Source organism: Anguilla rostrata, chromosome 14, assembly GCF_018555375.3.
Source record: "Anguilla rostrata isolate EN2019 chromosome 14, ASM1855537v3, whole genome shotgun sequence".
Lineage (NCBI taxonomy): Eukaryota > Metazoa > Chordata > Actinopteri > Anguilliformes > Anguillidae > Anguilla > Anguilla rostrata.
Window position 1 is genome coordinate 20,801,591 of NC_057946.1, and position 15,007 is coordinate 20,816,597.

Here is a 15,007-nt window from a genome sequence, read left to right on the forward strand (position 1 = left end):
AAAAATAACACTGGAACTACAGCTCACTTCCTGCCTCTGTGCGTTACATGTAAACATGTTTTACGCCCTCTGGTGGTAATAAAACGAGCTGCAGCTTTAAGCCTGGGAAATGCGCTGTGACTGTGCTGCCTGGCACACGGCGTGTCCTCACCGCTGGCTCCCTGGGCGAGCGCCTCGGCCTGCTCCCAGGTGTCGTGTGCGCTCAGAAAGAGGGCGGTGATGTTGACGTAGGACGAGGCCATCTGCTGGATCACCTGGGGGATAACCACGGTGGTGCCGCCGCCGCCGCTACCGAGGCTGGAGCCCGGCCCAGAGCTGGCCGAGCTGGCCGGGGACGGCATCGGGGACATCGGGGAGGGCGTGCCCGTACTTCTGAGAGTAGGAGGGAGGGAGGGAGGGAGAGGAACAGAGAGAGACAGACAGACAGGCAGGCAGACAGAGAGAGAGAGAGAGAGAAACAGGGGAGGGGTATAGGTAGAGTATGAAAAAGGTGGGGAGTGAGGGAACGAGGCAGAAGGTAAGTACACGTGAGAGAAAGCTGGTGCACTAAATCATGTGTGGGTACTCCTGTGGCTCGGTTTATCTGCACCGATATCACATTTCAGCATTTCCAGTTTTTTTAATTTATTATTTATTTTTCAACACTGAGCTCCCAGAAGAAGTGCTGAACCCTGTACAAATGCTCCAGGTATTAATCATGCAGACGGGCGGGGCCTGCGGTTTCATGCCATGGTAGCTAACAGTACAGAGTTAAGCAAACGCATTACAGTGCACTCTGTAGACACAAGGAACAGCACTTACTTTGAGACGCAGGGCGAAGGAGCTCGCACTGACCTTGAGGAATTCTAGGGAAAAAATTGCCCTTAATTAACTTCCATGTTGATGCAGGCATGCATAGATTTTTACAAAACTGTCACGTGTTAAAGAAGCAGCAAGAGCATATTTTTATGGAGACCAAAATATAACTATCACAATTTTTTTTTTTTTTTTACATTAATGTAAAAAAACTAAATCTCAGAATTTTTAACCTGAACTAAACCGAATGAGCTGAAATGCATAAAAAAAGCTTTCATTCTTATTCCATTTTGTAATGAAACAATTCGGTAAACTTGGATCCTGTCTCCATTTTTTGAACAGAACATTCAGAATGCCAGCAGGTTTCTTTTCATCAGACATTAACATGGGATATCCCGGTCTGAATAAAGAACACCTGTCTTCAGACTGCTGATATTCCAGTGCAATAAAACCAGACTTAACTTTGATGAAACTTACCTTGAAATGTTCTGATAACGTTCTGGAGTATTTCAGTGCTGCTTCTCGTTTGTAGCGAAACATGGCCATCTGCAACAGGGACTGGCATCGCATACTGAGGACAGGACAGAGGGCATAACGAGTTACGTTTCACTGCACTATACTGCAACTACGGCAAGCGATGGAACCGATTTACAGTATCAAAGACGCATTCAAATTCACATTTACTGACAAACCTTTCTTTGAAAATTGACCTCATATGAAGCCTAGAATTCTCCTCGGTTATCACGTACCATAACACCACAAAGGCTTTTTCAGTTGATGGGGCTGACGGATCTAGAGAGTTCTTCAGCTTCAGAATGAATCTATATGAGAAAACAAACAAATATTAAGGTGGTTGTCTTTAAAATGGGGTCACAGTCATTTCTGTTCAAAATCATTACCATTGTAATGAATCAGAGAAGTAATCACCGTTCTGTTAAAAAGAAAAGCTTTCTTGAATGCCAAAATTGCAGGGGTTATCTGACGATGGGAGTAGTATTTATAAACTTGAGAAGAAAGATAAATACTGACAGGAGGGAAGCAGGGGGCATATTAAATAACTCCCATGACTCACATGGGGGACAGTGATGTTGGAGAGAGTAAAGCATGTCCTAGCTGGTACGATGTTATCGCCCCATTGCTCAAGGTATTTCACATGAGGTAGAGAGCGGGTGGTATAAATGTGTAATGGACTATATCATGGTCTCCCTCCCCAAGCTTGCACAATATTTATGTATGTTCATCTTGCACAATATTTATGCAAGATACCTTATTTTTATTGCACTAGCCTACACGCCTGCGTAACTGCAGTCAGTCTGGCACCCTCCATTTTTGACATTTGCGGTAGCTGTGATCCATGTCAAAACCAAAATCTTATCACACCCTGTCTTAAAGGGCATACAGGTAGAAACTGACCGTCATCAAAACTATTTTCACCGAGCCGAGTGTAGGCAGTGGCAGTGGGCCAGTGTGGAGGACTCCACTGATAAGGGGAAGGCCACAACGACTTCAAACCCTGTGGGTATGTGGTGCATGATGGCTCCTCCACTTTCGACCGCTGACCTGATCAGGTCCATAGTCTCGGAGAACATGGTATATGCCGACTTTGGCGTCTGAGGGTCAGCTTCCATGGCGATCCCGCTCTCAACGAAGGACATGGCGGCATCCAGGTAGTCGAAAGCTTTGCCAACCTTATCGGACTGTAGAGGGGGAGAGAGAGAGAGCAAACGGGTCGCCCGGTCATGTTACAGCTCTTCGGTCTGGTCCGTGCAGGGGAGAGCAGTGTAGGAGCGGGGACACTTACGGTGGCATCTGCTCTGTGCTTCAGCTTTTTGGCTTCCTTCATGTGATACTCCACAGGATACTGCCTGTGAGAGAGATCGGACAGCCTTAGGACCCCGCACGCTGACGCCGCGATGCTGAAACACCTCACAATCCATCGTTCTGTATTCCCCCGTCTTTTTCCAGTGGTACTCTTAGATACTTTGTTCCCCTTACCTGTCTTCAAATTTGAGGAGGGGACGAGATGGAGCGGAGGCTCCGGTGGGCAGGGCAGGAACAGGAAAGGCAAAGCCACCCTTCGGAGCTTTCTGTTGGGAGGCGCACACAGGACAGGGATGCTAAAGGCACATACTGAGGACACATCAGAAGGGTTTAACATGCTCTGACACCTTTAACACGCACCAGTGAGACCACCTGAACTACAGACTGCTCAGGGGAAAGGTTAACAAATACCTTTACCCTTGTATTACAGAGAGTAGTCACAGTTGGCTAAGACTACAACCCCTCCCCCCAGAGGACGCACCTTGCCAGTTTTGGGGTGGTCGGAGCGTTTGGCTGTGCTCTTTTTGTGCTTGGCCGTCTGCCCGCTGTCCCGGGACTTGCTGGCCTCTCTGGTTTCAGCGGTGCGCCGCTTGTGTCCCGTCACCTTGGGGGGGTCCTGAGTGACCGGCTGGCTCTTATTCTCCTTCCTCTTGTCCCGCTCCTTCCCTGTGCTGCTGGGTACCCTGGAGCAGACGGGACGGGCGCAGGAAGGGCGTTACTGGGCTGAGTTCCAGCCAGTCAGCCCTCAGCTAGAGCCCTGACAGACACGCTACACAGAATCTACTTTACCATCATTAACATATAACATTACACCATCATAATTAATAGCAGCAGGGGTAGAAGACCCAAATTCATCCTCAGGCCTACCTTGTCTCCCTACTTAAAATGGTGCAGACTGCAACTTAAGGATTTAACTGCTCTTAACCTATACACAAAAAGACAGCTTCACAGGTTGGCTCATCCAGTTTCAAGCCAAGAAGCCTGCCTCTTTGCAATAAGTTTGACTCACTTGTTTTTTCTGGAACTCTGGTTGGAGCTGGAAGGCTTGGCTTCTTTGTCCAGTTTTGGACACTTTCGAGGCAAAGTTTGTCCCTCCTTCTCAGCCTGTTAAAGCCACAAACCCGACATCCCCCCCGTTAATGTTTGGTGAAGATCACCTAACTGCCTTTTAGACAGTTTGCCATGCAGCTGTTAGAAAACACCACTTACGATGGATTTAGGGAGCAGACACACGCAAACATTACCTTCAGGGTTAACACCTTGTTGAGAGGCATTCGTTCACAGCACAAAAACAGCCCTAGCTGATAAGTGTTAGAAATATCGAGAGCAGACTGTTTTCATTCCTGTGCTCTTAGAGTAACGCAAAGCAGCTATGTGTTTCTCTGTAGAGTGGATGAAACCTTAAATGAAGCCAAACCTTAAATGAACAGCAGGCTCCTTCAATTTTACAAAGCAGATTAATCTACCACAATGCCATGTACTTGACTCAGTTCCGTGGGTAGTTACATAATTGTCACTGAATCACTAAGTTGTCGACCGTCACCACCAAGAAGTGACAGGGACAGCTGGGGAACTACCCCCTGGAGTATCTGCGCATATCCCACAAGCTGTCCAACTTCAAAAGTCCATCACTGAAGATTGAACTGGTTTTAGCTTAATGCTGGCAAGATTTATACACAGTTAATCAAACTGGGCAAGGAAAGATAGAAGAGCAAAAACAAAAAGATATATAAACAAAACAAAGGGCATAGCCATGAATACAGGTTAAAAAATTCTTAGGGACAGCAGAAGTATAAAGGAAAAATCTGGCTTCACAGAGACAAAGAGCATCACTTCTCAGAGCAGAAGACGAGCGGACCCACTTCTCTCTTTCGGCTTCCTTGGGAGGGAGCCTTGACGCCATCGTTCTTCTCCGGCTCCGGCCTCTTCCCGTCGGCTGGCTCCGGCACCCTGCTGGTTGGGGGAGCTGCTTTGGGCTGGGTCTGCGGGACCCTGGAGAGCAGGCTGAGTTTGATCTTCACCACCAGGGCGCCGGCCCGGCCCTGCTCCGCCTTCCTGGACGCTTTGCGCTTCCTCTCGTCTGCGGGTGACCGCCCCCGGGGCTTTTTCTGCCTCTTCTCAGCCGACTTCTCTGACCGGACGGCAGTAACGCTTGCCGGGGGTGATGGCTGCCGGACGTGCGGTGGGCTGGCCAACACACCGGCTTCCGTCTTGCTCCTGCCGATAGGTGCCGACTCGTCCTTGGGTGCCAGTTCTTTCGGCTTTTTCTGTTCCGAGGAGCCACGCTTGGCCGACTTCCTGCTCTCGGCCTTTGAGCTGCTCTTCTCTCGCCCAGGTTTCGTTTTGACCTTTGGCCTCTCTGTGAAAGTATGGTCTGTGTCGTGGGCAACCACCTCCACACTCTCCACCTTTAACCCCGGCTTGGTCTCCTCGGGCCGAGGCGCCATGGTGGCTTTCGAGGGATGCTTGCTACCCACTGTCTTTCTTTGGCCCCGGCTATCAGTGCGAGAGGGGGACTTGTGGCAGCCCAGCTGGCTGTGAGAACCTTCCTGCACTGGCTTGACCACATTGTCACTGAACTTGGGTGGAAGTGTGAGGTTCTGGGATTTGTAGTTCTTTGCAGGACTGGCTTGCCCTTCCTCCTCCTGTGGCTGCTTGGGAACAGGGCTCAGAGCCTGTGCCCTGTCACCCTGGCCGTCTCCACTCGAGTTCTGCTGGTTTATTTTTATCCAGTTATGCAGGTGCCATTTATCTTCTGTTGGGGCATCATCAGTCTGGATAAAGAAATAGACACAATAATCAAAAATCGATTATAATTGCTATTCTCTGGCAAAACGTCATTTTTACCACTTGCGTTCACACTATAAATAGTCAATGTTTTGCTTTGAATGAGGAAAAACAAAGGAGAATGAAAAGGAACAATCATAGTGAGGGAATTAAATGACTACAAAGGGTCAGCGAGGCAAGGACGACACCGTGAAGAAGCAAACTTTGGGCACTCAACTGACCAGAGAGGGTATCCTTGGTGTGCAACAGAACACAGTGCAGTTAACAGAAATCCATCTCTGGGCACCACTATAGCAAATATGCACTGCCCTCCTGAATTTCAACCAGCCAAGGACCGGCAGGGTCTAGATTTGTTACTAGACCATGGAGCCCACCCACATACTACAACAGTACAGGGTGAGTCACCAGCAAGGTGTCATCTTACTCGGAGACAAACGCAATGAGGACTAACTTGCTTCTCTCTGTTCTTTAAAACACAACTCTTTCACCCTGTAGTATTCATTTGCTTTTCAAGCCTTTTTTAAGCTCCGCTTCTACCTTCTTCTACATTAAAAAAAACTTAAGACATCAGTGTCAATGTTACAAGATGAATCTATTCTACACCTCTGAATGATGCAAGAGATTCAGTGACGCTTAGACAAGGAATCATTTGAATAGCCTGCAGCGTCGTCTGAAGGGACGTGAGGTGGTTTCAGTAAATGTCCTGTAACTGCGGAGGGTGCGTGGGGGGTGGATGGGAAAGGGGTGGATGTACCTTGGGCACGGCTGGGTTGCTCCCGTGAGGAGGGGGAACTTCCTCTTTGGCGCTCTGGCTGCTCTCGCTGTCGGACTCGGACCCGGAAGTGCTCTCCGAATCGCTAGAGCTGCCGGACTCCCCCCCGCTGGAATGTGCCGACACCACGCTGGTGCTCTGGACCGTCCTGCGGGGGGGGGGGTTGGCACAGACATCACAGAGGAGGGAGATAAAACAGCAGGATGACCAGCAGGTAAGAACACAATAATCCAGGTGTGTAAACACAACATGTTGATTCTTTGCCAAAAATATGCCTTTAGTGAAGGCACTCCTACTGCCACCAACATTTAAACAGCAGTTATGCAAAATACCCATAAGCCTCAAGTTACAAAATAATTACTACGCACATCTTGCTTAAGGCTCATTCAGGCTCCACTGTGAGATCACAAATATGTGATTAGAGTGTCTTTAACTCAACACTCTAATGCTGATGTAACAAACATTACTAGTAATTGAAAGAAATTGAGTTCTAGAACATTGACTGAGAATTATGTGGGAAAAAACATTCCAAAGAACCTACTCTTCAAAGGGTTAATCATATTTTCTTCCTTTTACTCTTGAGTGGAGGAGGCAGAATCGTGAAACTTTTAAAGTCCAAGGTCTGAACACTCTGGTTCATGCCAGAGCAAACAGGTGTAAACACACTGGCCTTGACATGAGCCATTTATCTGAGAGTGAATTCAGGCATCGACTGGATGTTACACGGCTGAGAAAAATGCCACCGGTAGAATAACAGCTACCATGGCCTATAAACAAAATATGATAGGAGAACTATACTGCCACTTGTCAGTCACAAAAATAAATGAATAAAAAACTATGGAGCTAATCTCTTTTACTGAATACATGATATACCGGCAATAATAATTTATTCCTACAGAAATCTAAATTGCTTTAAAACAGGGCTTTTGAAAACGATGGGTTAATTAATAGTTCTGCATGGATTAGTCTGTCCAAGCTGTGAAACGTTTTTGCTATCTATTTAGTGCATTAGCCTGTGAACATGTAACGCACAAACCTGATATTTTCCACATGATTTATGCTGCCTTTAAAATACGCTTTTGTTCCACGGGCTCAGGCACTTTATTGTTAATGCTCCAGTCATATGAATGCGCAAGAATCTACGGTAGGGTTACAGCATGGCCAATTGAATGGCTTCGCCAATGTCAACAATGCAAACCACCATTACAGTCATTGTTACAGTCATCTGCGATCAGTGTATTTCTTAAATTGTCTTACCTTTACATAATTCAAGAAAGACTAGCATGATTATTTGTGTGTGTGTGTATCACAGGGGTGGTGATTTATATAAAAAACTAAAATTAAATTAAAAAAATAATTCCCCCTAACCCCCAGTTTCCCCAATGACTTAACCCCTTGCCAGGCACAGATTCATCCAGCACAGGCAAATCCAGGAACACAACCCCACAGCATGCAAGGGGCCACTGTACTATATCACCAATGACTTTAGTCCTGTAACTGGGAGCTATAGGAGATGACTGCACTTGGACATGCAGAACAGGTATTTAATAGCCCAGCTTTACTTAATAGTCTCTTCAAGAGAGGTATGGCTGCGAAGTAAAACGTCATATCTACAGGGCTATCTTCCAACACAAACAAAAAATGCTTGATCTAGGCGTTGCCTACTGAAACATTTATCCTGACTTGCACCGACTCCTATCTGTTCACCTCCCTCCGAGCAGTCCAGCGCTGAAATATGAACGATGAAGACCAAACTGTGCCAACAAAAGTTGGTGAAAAACCGGTTTAGTGCTACAATAAGCAACATCACCAGGATTCTTAAGCGTAGCCAACAAAGGTCATTTTTTAATTTTTTAATTTTAATTCCCATAGTGGCTTAATTCAGATACCACTGCAGAGAAGCTTAACATACATACGTTTCTTGCACATGCCTTGAGATTGTAGACTGCGTTTACTTCCAATTTACAGACAAGCAGCCATACTTGTGTGGGTACCTCCTCTATGTAGGTGTTTTTGTGCAAACCAGTCTTCCTGTATGGTATATTCAATGTGACAAATGTTGCTAGGAACAACCCTTTACAATTTTTTTTTCTAGGAAGGACAGAGAATTTTCTAAATTTTAAAATGTATCCATAAATATGCATACAAGTATAACAAAATGAATATAAAAATTATGCAAGAATGCATCCAGAAGTTTCCAACATGTATGGAAACAATTTTACAAAATGGTACATAATTCCTAAAATTTGTATTTCACAGGTTCAGGTGTTAAACCACTCTTTTGCACACACTTAACTCAAAGGTTGTCACTGGTTCCACAGACTTTAGCTGAAAATAGGACTGAGACATAGATGGTGACAGAGATACTGTGAATTTTAACAATGTGGCAGGAAGGCAGGTCTGAGAAAAACAGTTGAGCCACATCGCAGTCAATAAAAACTCTAGAAGTATTAAAGTGGTCAGTGCTAGTTGGAGGCCCTGGAGAGGTAGCATCTGAGAACCTGGGCATTTTAGTAATAGCTGAAATACTCTAAACTGGTTTTTCCATTGCTGAACGTCAGTCCGAAACAAATGAGTACTGCCAAGAAGAACCTTTGTTAAAAAAAATCCAAAAGGGAAATCCAATGAGTCTGAGCATAAGTTCTTTGCCAAAATCAAAGGGACTAGGTTTTTGTTATTTAACTACCATATTATAATTACGCACATTCTATCAACTGTTATTATTAGTATTATTATTTTCTGCAGAACAATAAGATGGTGCTTGCCTCCCTTATAATGTGAGGAAGACTGTGTAAGCAGTTAAGGGACAGGGTCTCTGGAGGTGTGAGCCTAATATAACAGGAAGCCTCCAGGGGGAGATTCCCATCTTTACCTGTCTGGCCTTGCTAAAAATAAACTGGGTACTCCCAGTGCCCCTATAGTCAAAAGAAACCTTGAAGGCTTTTTCCAGGAACTCTGGCAATTACAGAATGCAGATGAGTCAATGTACTGCTGCACTGATTTCCAAGAGTTTCACTTCTTGAATGTTGTCATGGCAAAGCTCTAATGATTGAAAACCTACACATCTCAAACCCTTCTCCTCCTCATCCCTTCAAACAGCATATCATTTTTTCAGTGAAAATATAATTATTTTCACACTAATTCATAACAACCTGAAACAGGCACTGGGTAGTTTGAAACAAACGCATCACACAGAACGCACAAACGGTCACTTGACAAGCCTTTGCTGGAGTCTGTGTGAAAGAGAACACATCTACCACCACAGAACTGCCATCGCTACTCTACAGTCTGAGCTTGCACCTCCACTTTAAGACATGACCTTGAACTACTGGGTTCACACTGCATCTGCTGCAGCCTGGCACGGTTCATGAGGAGGAGCAAGCGAGCCCCTTGTGACCGCTGTGGGCTGTAAGGGTTTCCTGTCACTTCTCAGTCTGTAGTCTCCCCAAAGAGCCTTGGAGAGAGGTAACCTAATCGCTTTGGCACTGGGGCTTGGCTCCAGGTTTGGAGGCCAAGGAGCAGCCACTTCCTCCCTCCTCACAACAAAGCCACACAGGCCCCCCTGACCTTTTCAGAAGCGATGGACACGGACGTGGGGTTGTACTCACGATGATCCCTGCTGACAGATGGATGATGGAGCCTTTGGAGACAATCCATAGCTTCCTTGAGGAGAGGAGAGAGAGAAATGAAGCCAACAAGCTAAAGTATGCAATTGCTTCCAGTTTATCAGGGCTGACACCCCATCTCCTAAAATCTTAGGCTAGCTGTTTAATGCATGCAAGACGTGCAATAAGGTATTGATCGATGCAGCTTTAACTACTGGGAGCTAAGAAACAAAGATAAATAAAAGGTAATTGCTAGCATGTAACTGTCCAAGCTCTGGGGTTACTTTGATGTTAAAAGCCCGCAGGAGTGTTTTCAAGTCTGACCATGACCACTGAGTATGATGTGAAATGACACCAGTGGGGTCTTTGTGAGCTCTGCTCTGTAGCAAATTAGGCAGACAGAGACACAAACCGGCATATACAGCCCACCAGCAAAAACAAGCAAACAAAAAACAGCTAGGGAGAAGCTCCCACCAACCGCCAAGTGCGCCGATGAAGAAGGGTATGTTTGCTTTCAAGAGAATGTTGCTGGGGCAGATCTTACATAAAACCTAAAGTATAATACATCCATTGTACACACCAAATCCTTGGATTTCACTTACTTTGTCCTGAAAAACCAGAATGAACATGCTGCGTTTCCTGAAGGAAAAATAAAAGAAATATGAGGCTTCACACTCAGTTTGGATTGTTAGGTGTAATTCAAGACTAATGCTAAAAAGTATTTTATAATAATTTAAGAGTGCGTTTAAATAAAAATAGTAAAAACACAAGTTCAGTGCCAGGAAGAAGAAAAAAAAAGTGAAATCGTCAGTGAATATATCTTTGTAGAAAGGGGAATATAACACTGATAACAATGAATGAATTTATGCACACTCCAGTCAAACAATTAATTTTATACAAGCACAATATTCATTTGTATACATGCACAGTATGCATGTAGAATTCTTTTGCCTATTAGGATGATAATGGATTGTGATTTAAAGATATGAGCTGTGCTGTTCAGGAGACTTTGCTTGTGGACCACAGGGTTTTCCGATAAAAGAAAAGTAATTAACTATCACAGGAGAGGAACTGAAAGTGAAAGGAGAAAGAAAATGACAATGTGAGCAAATGACAACAAGACAATGTCACCGCAAACAGGCCTAAATGTCATATAAATTGTGAAACAGCTTTCTGCTCACTTACGTCAGTAGTTTCCAGCCCAAGCAGACTATACTTTACTGTAATTCATTTTTTTGTTGAACAGGTTCCCATTGCGTTACACCATTAACCACCTTAGGAGCAATGGGGTATTCTTGAATATTCCTCCAAAATGATCAATAAAGACCTTTTTGGTAATTGTTTTTTTTAATTAATTTTTTAAGGGGACTGAAGGGGACTGAATAACACAATCTGATGCCATTTGAAGCTCTTCCCTGTCTTGTTCATTGCCAGCGTGCACACTGAGGATCAGTTCCCTCTTCGGTTCCACGAGATGCCACTCGCGTGGCACGTGCTAGCTAATCAGGGGGTCCCATCCAGCCTCTGCTCCACATTTTACTGAATTTAATTTCCAGATAGGGATCACTTTTTATTGACTTTTTTAAGACTATAGTTCAGTCCTTCAATCCCAAGGGGTCCATACATGAAACATTTGAAGTCACTTCATGCACTGCTGCACCTTGCTTATTCAGTAAGTACAAACGAAGAGTGTGTTGCAGTGTAATGGGGCAGTCAGTAGTGCAAGGCACACGCACATAAGCATGTGGACTGGTTCTGAAGTTGACACTAATGCAGGCTCTATCATACCAGTTCTGGAGCAGAAAGTATGATTAATATGATTAATTAAAATGTGGATAATGACTTGGCTTATACTGTAAACTGAACTAACTAATAAAAGTAGTTTACATGAAATTAAAAGTTTTTTTGGTAAATCACAGAATAAGAAAATATGAAAAAAATCTTTTTAATAGGAAACAGGTTTTGTCTTGTGAAGTGATAATAGTTTATTTTCATTGAATTGAATCATTCTTATTTGGTTTACCATTTCGTCTTTCATGGACAGTGGTGGTTTACACCAATCAGGGGATGAGTAGGCCAGTCGTATGTCAACAAACCGCCAGTTGCCATGGCAAACCCAAAGCCAGAGCTGAATCCTTTGTATAAAATACTAAATGTGCATAGTTTGAAGAAAATTAGTTGATTAATTTCTTCTGCTTTCACAACAGGTCCACAAGGGGCTCCATGCTGTTGTGCTTTGTGCCACAGACATGTACGGAAGTGAACAACCCACCTCCCTACTGGCAGTAAAATAGGGCAGCCTTGATGCAAGGCTGTTTCATAACATAAATGCTTACGTAAAATAAAACAACAGTCACCTCTTTATTATCACAACACAGGGCCTGATGAGAAGACGGAGGGGGTTGGGGGTGGGAAAGGGGTGTTCACCTTTGTGGGGAAGGAGAATTTGGAGGGCTCAGAGGTACTAGGCGTGTGAATGGCCGTCAACGGTGGCGGCCAAGAGTGGGTCATTTCCTGGAAAAGAAGCAACCGGTAGGGAAGTCGACATCAGCACCGCAGAACGTGACATTAAGACATCAGGTCAGTACTGCCCTTCTCCCATCATCTCTTCTGTTGCGCAACCAGAATTCATTAATGACCTTTTCCCTCAGCGTCCAGGGACCAGAACTTTATGGCCTCATACAGTTCTCCAAGCAGTGTCATGAGGACACAGGCAAAGAACAAAAACTGATTTCCTTTTGCCATAATCGTTCTTAAACCCCCAAAAAGATATTCAGTAATGTATTGGGAATATGCATGTATCATTACTTTCCAAAGTAGTGATGAAAAATGATTTACTAAAACCAAGACCAAAGAAATCCCAAGGACACGGTCACGGTCCCGCTTTCTTAAATTATGTTAAAATCAAAATAGCCGACTTACCCTCAGAATCTCTTCAACACAGTGAGTTTCATTTGATAAAGCCTGGAAATGAGAAGCAAAACACAGTGTAAGTTTATGGACAGTCGGCCAGCAGAATACAGATAGCAGAGCCACTGAACTGATCTGCCAGTTAGGTACGTACTCAGTGCATGTTAGCATTGCAAAACAGCTCCCCGCATGAGACACCCGCAAGCGTACCTGGAGCCACAGCAAGTGCCACAGACAGAACCAACCAGTTCAGGTGCAGCGACACCACAGTGACACCACAGACAGCTAAATCAGCTGTGGAGCGGATGCGTCTGGCTTCTGCATCGGTGGGGGATGAGTGCGGACCATCCATAAAGGCAGCATCAAATGCCCACTGCAGCTTCAGCCTTGCAGCATTGAGACAACTGCACTTTCAATAATACCCACAAGAATGGATCTGGGGACTCTGTCTTCAAAGTTTTTAAAGTCACAAAGTTTTTCTCTGGGAGAAAACCCCCAAAAAAATTTTAAAAATAAGAGAGAACGCATTGCTTGGACAAACTGTTGATTATTGAAGTGAGAAGATTGCCCTTTTCCAGATAACCTAAAAACACAGTAGAGGCTCAAGCACTCATGCATGTGTCGGCTGTTGAACTTTGATGCACTGTATACAACAATCCCGTGTTCACACTGATAATTGACATGTGCTCTATTGCCGGTCATACTTCAATTCACCTGCAGCAGACCGGCCACCATAAACTCAGGCCGTTTTAAAATACTAAATGTCGAGTCACCTAAATGCTAAATGAACTAAATGGCATACAGATTTAGGGCCGTTTCCACTATTTCAATATCAGCCGCAGTTTAATTGCCTCCTGCTGCTAGTAGTAAAACAATATAATCTGGAGCCAGGAGAACAGCCATCCCCAGAGTATATTTGCACAGTATCTCATTTGCCTTTCAAATACAGATAGCGCTTAACACAGGAAAGGACCACCTCTTTGCACACAAACGCCTCTCACACTGAAAAATCGCGCACAGGCTGTTCTGGCGTTTGGCCTGCCACACCTGAAAATATATTTTAAAATATTCACAATGCCAAAGCATCAAAGTTCTAGATTCAGTAGCCAACATTTCTAGACAAGACAAATAACAGGTATGTAGAGAGCATGAGTGGCGTCTGCTTTCAGCTGGATGTAAGTGGAGAGTAAGCTCAAAATCTCTATCTGATAACCTGATCACAGTTTCATTATTTGTTTTTTGCCACAAAAGTTCAAATTAGATCTTTTATTCAGTGATATCAGGCCCTGGTTTTTGCTGATCATTTTACAAACAACAACAAACAAACTGTACCAACAACTGCCCTAGATCACAATCTGTCTAATCCTGGCTGCTGAATTATCAGTGTAAATTATTGTTGATAAAACAATACTGGAAATATAAAATGTTGAGCATTACTGTGATACTGCACACACGGTTGTGTTTATTTTAACTGCAGGTTAAAGTGGTCAAAAACAGAATGTGACAGCCATACATGCCCCACACACCCACTCAGTTTTGGAAAAGAACTGTTGATACACAAATCTCAACACAAGCTGGTCCCCACGTCAGGCTTTTCCTACTACAATTTCAGGCCCTGCCCTGAAATTGCCGTCATGGCTTCAACAACAGCAAGTTAACTGCTACTATAATTTAAAATGAAACACCATTTCGTTTTTATTTGGTCCCACTTGCGAGTCTTACGCCTTAACAGTTCCCAGATGCTATTGAGAGGAACATTAAGGCAGAAAAGTTCTGGAGTGCAGCCACAGTTTAAATTATACTATTCAAACCAATTATTTGCTTACCAATCTGTAGGCCTCTGCCAATGTAAGCCACGGTAAGTTAGCTTTGCAAATGCAAAAGGGTGACAGATGGGAAAACCTAAGCAAGTCTGATATGTGGGGATATTTGGTGGTGAAAAGCTAAGCCTCAGATCTAAGCAGACTGCACAATTCCTTGAGCTTATGCATACTGACAGTAGAGCTCGGTGTCCTGGCTGTTAGCTGAAGCCACACTCCATTAGTCACCCTAATATTCACTGCTGGGGGATTGCAGTGCACTGCTGCAGAGGCCAAAAGGGAAGCTCCTGCTTTTAAAGTACAGGCAGTCCCCAGGTTACGGATGAGATCCATTCCTAAGTCTGTCTTTTAGTCAAATTTGTAGGTAAGTCGGAACAGGTACATACAGTTCTTATTTAGAGTCAGGTAGTCAAATGTTTGTCTTAGTATATAGTATATATTTTACATTTCTATGCATATAAAACACTTAAGAAACACTTCCAAATACACTAAAACAC

The 15,007-nt window shown here is 44.3% G+C and overlaps 1 protein-coding gene across 2 annotated transcripts in view; it reads right to left on the reverse strand.

Annotated features, from left to right (window-relative positions):
* Positions 1 to 15,007, reverse strand: part of aff1 (AF4/FMR2 family, member 1) — a 46,288-nt gene that overhangs the window by 4,395 nt on the left and 26,886 nt on the right. Inside the window, exons 4-18 of one of the 2 annotated variants that reach the window (XM_064308497.1) lie at positions 12,703 to 12,744; positions 12,208 to 12,294; positions 10,383 to 10,419; positions 9,784 to 9,838; positions 6,158 to 6,323; positions 4,479 to 5,390; positions 3,626 to 3,720; positions 3,098 to 3,299; positions 2,791 to 2,882; positions 2,597 to 2,660; positions 2,356 to 2,492; positions 1,545 to 1,616; positions 1,273 to 1,366; positions 802 to 845; positions 152 to 369 (exon numbers count right to left, since the gene is read on the reverse strand). In XM_064308497.1, the coding sequence (XP_064164567.1) occupies positions 152 to 369; positions 802 to 845; positions 1,273 to 1,366; positions 1,545 to 1,616; positions 2,356 to 2,492; positions 2,597 to 2,660; positions 2,791 to 2,882; positions 3,098 to 3,299; positions 3,626 to 3,720; positions 4,479 to 5,390; positions 6,158 to 6,323; positions 9,784 to 9,838; positions 10,383 to 10,419; positions 12,208 to 12,294; positions 12,703 to 12,744 (2,317 nt within the window). Of the gene's footprint in view, positions 1 to 151; positions 373 to 801; positions 846 to 1,272; positions 1,367 to 1,544; positions 1,617 to 2,355; positions 2,493 to 2,596; positions 2,661 to 2,790; positions 2,883 to 3,097; positions 3,300 to 3,625; positions 3,721 to 4,478; positions 5,391 to 6,157; positions 6,324 to 9,783; positions 9,839 to 10,382; positions 10,420 to 12,207; positions 12,295 to 12,702; positions 12,745 to 15,007 lie in introns of both variants that reach the window. The other variant, XM_064308496.1, reaches the window with a different exon arrangement.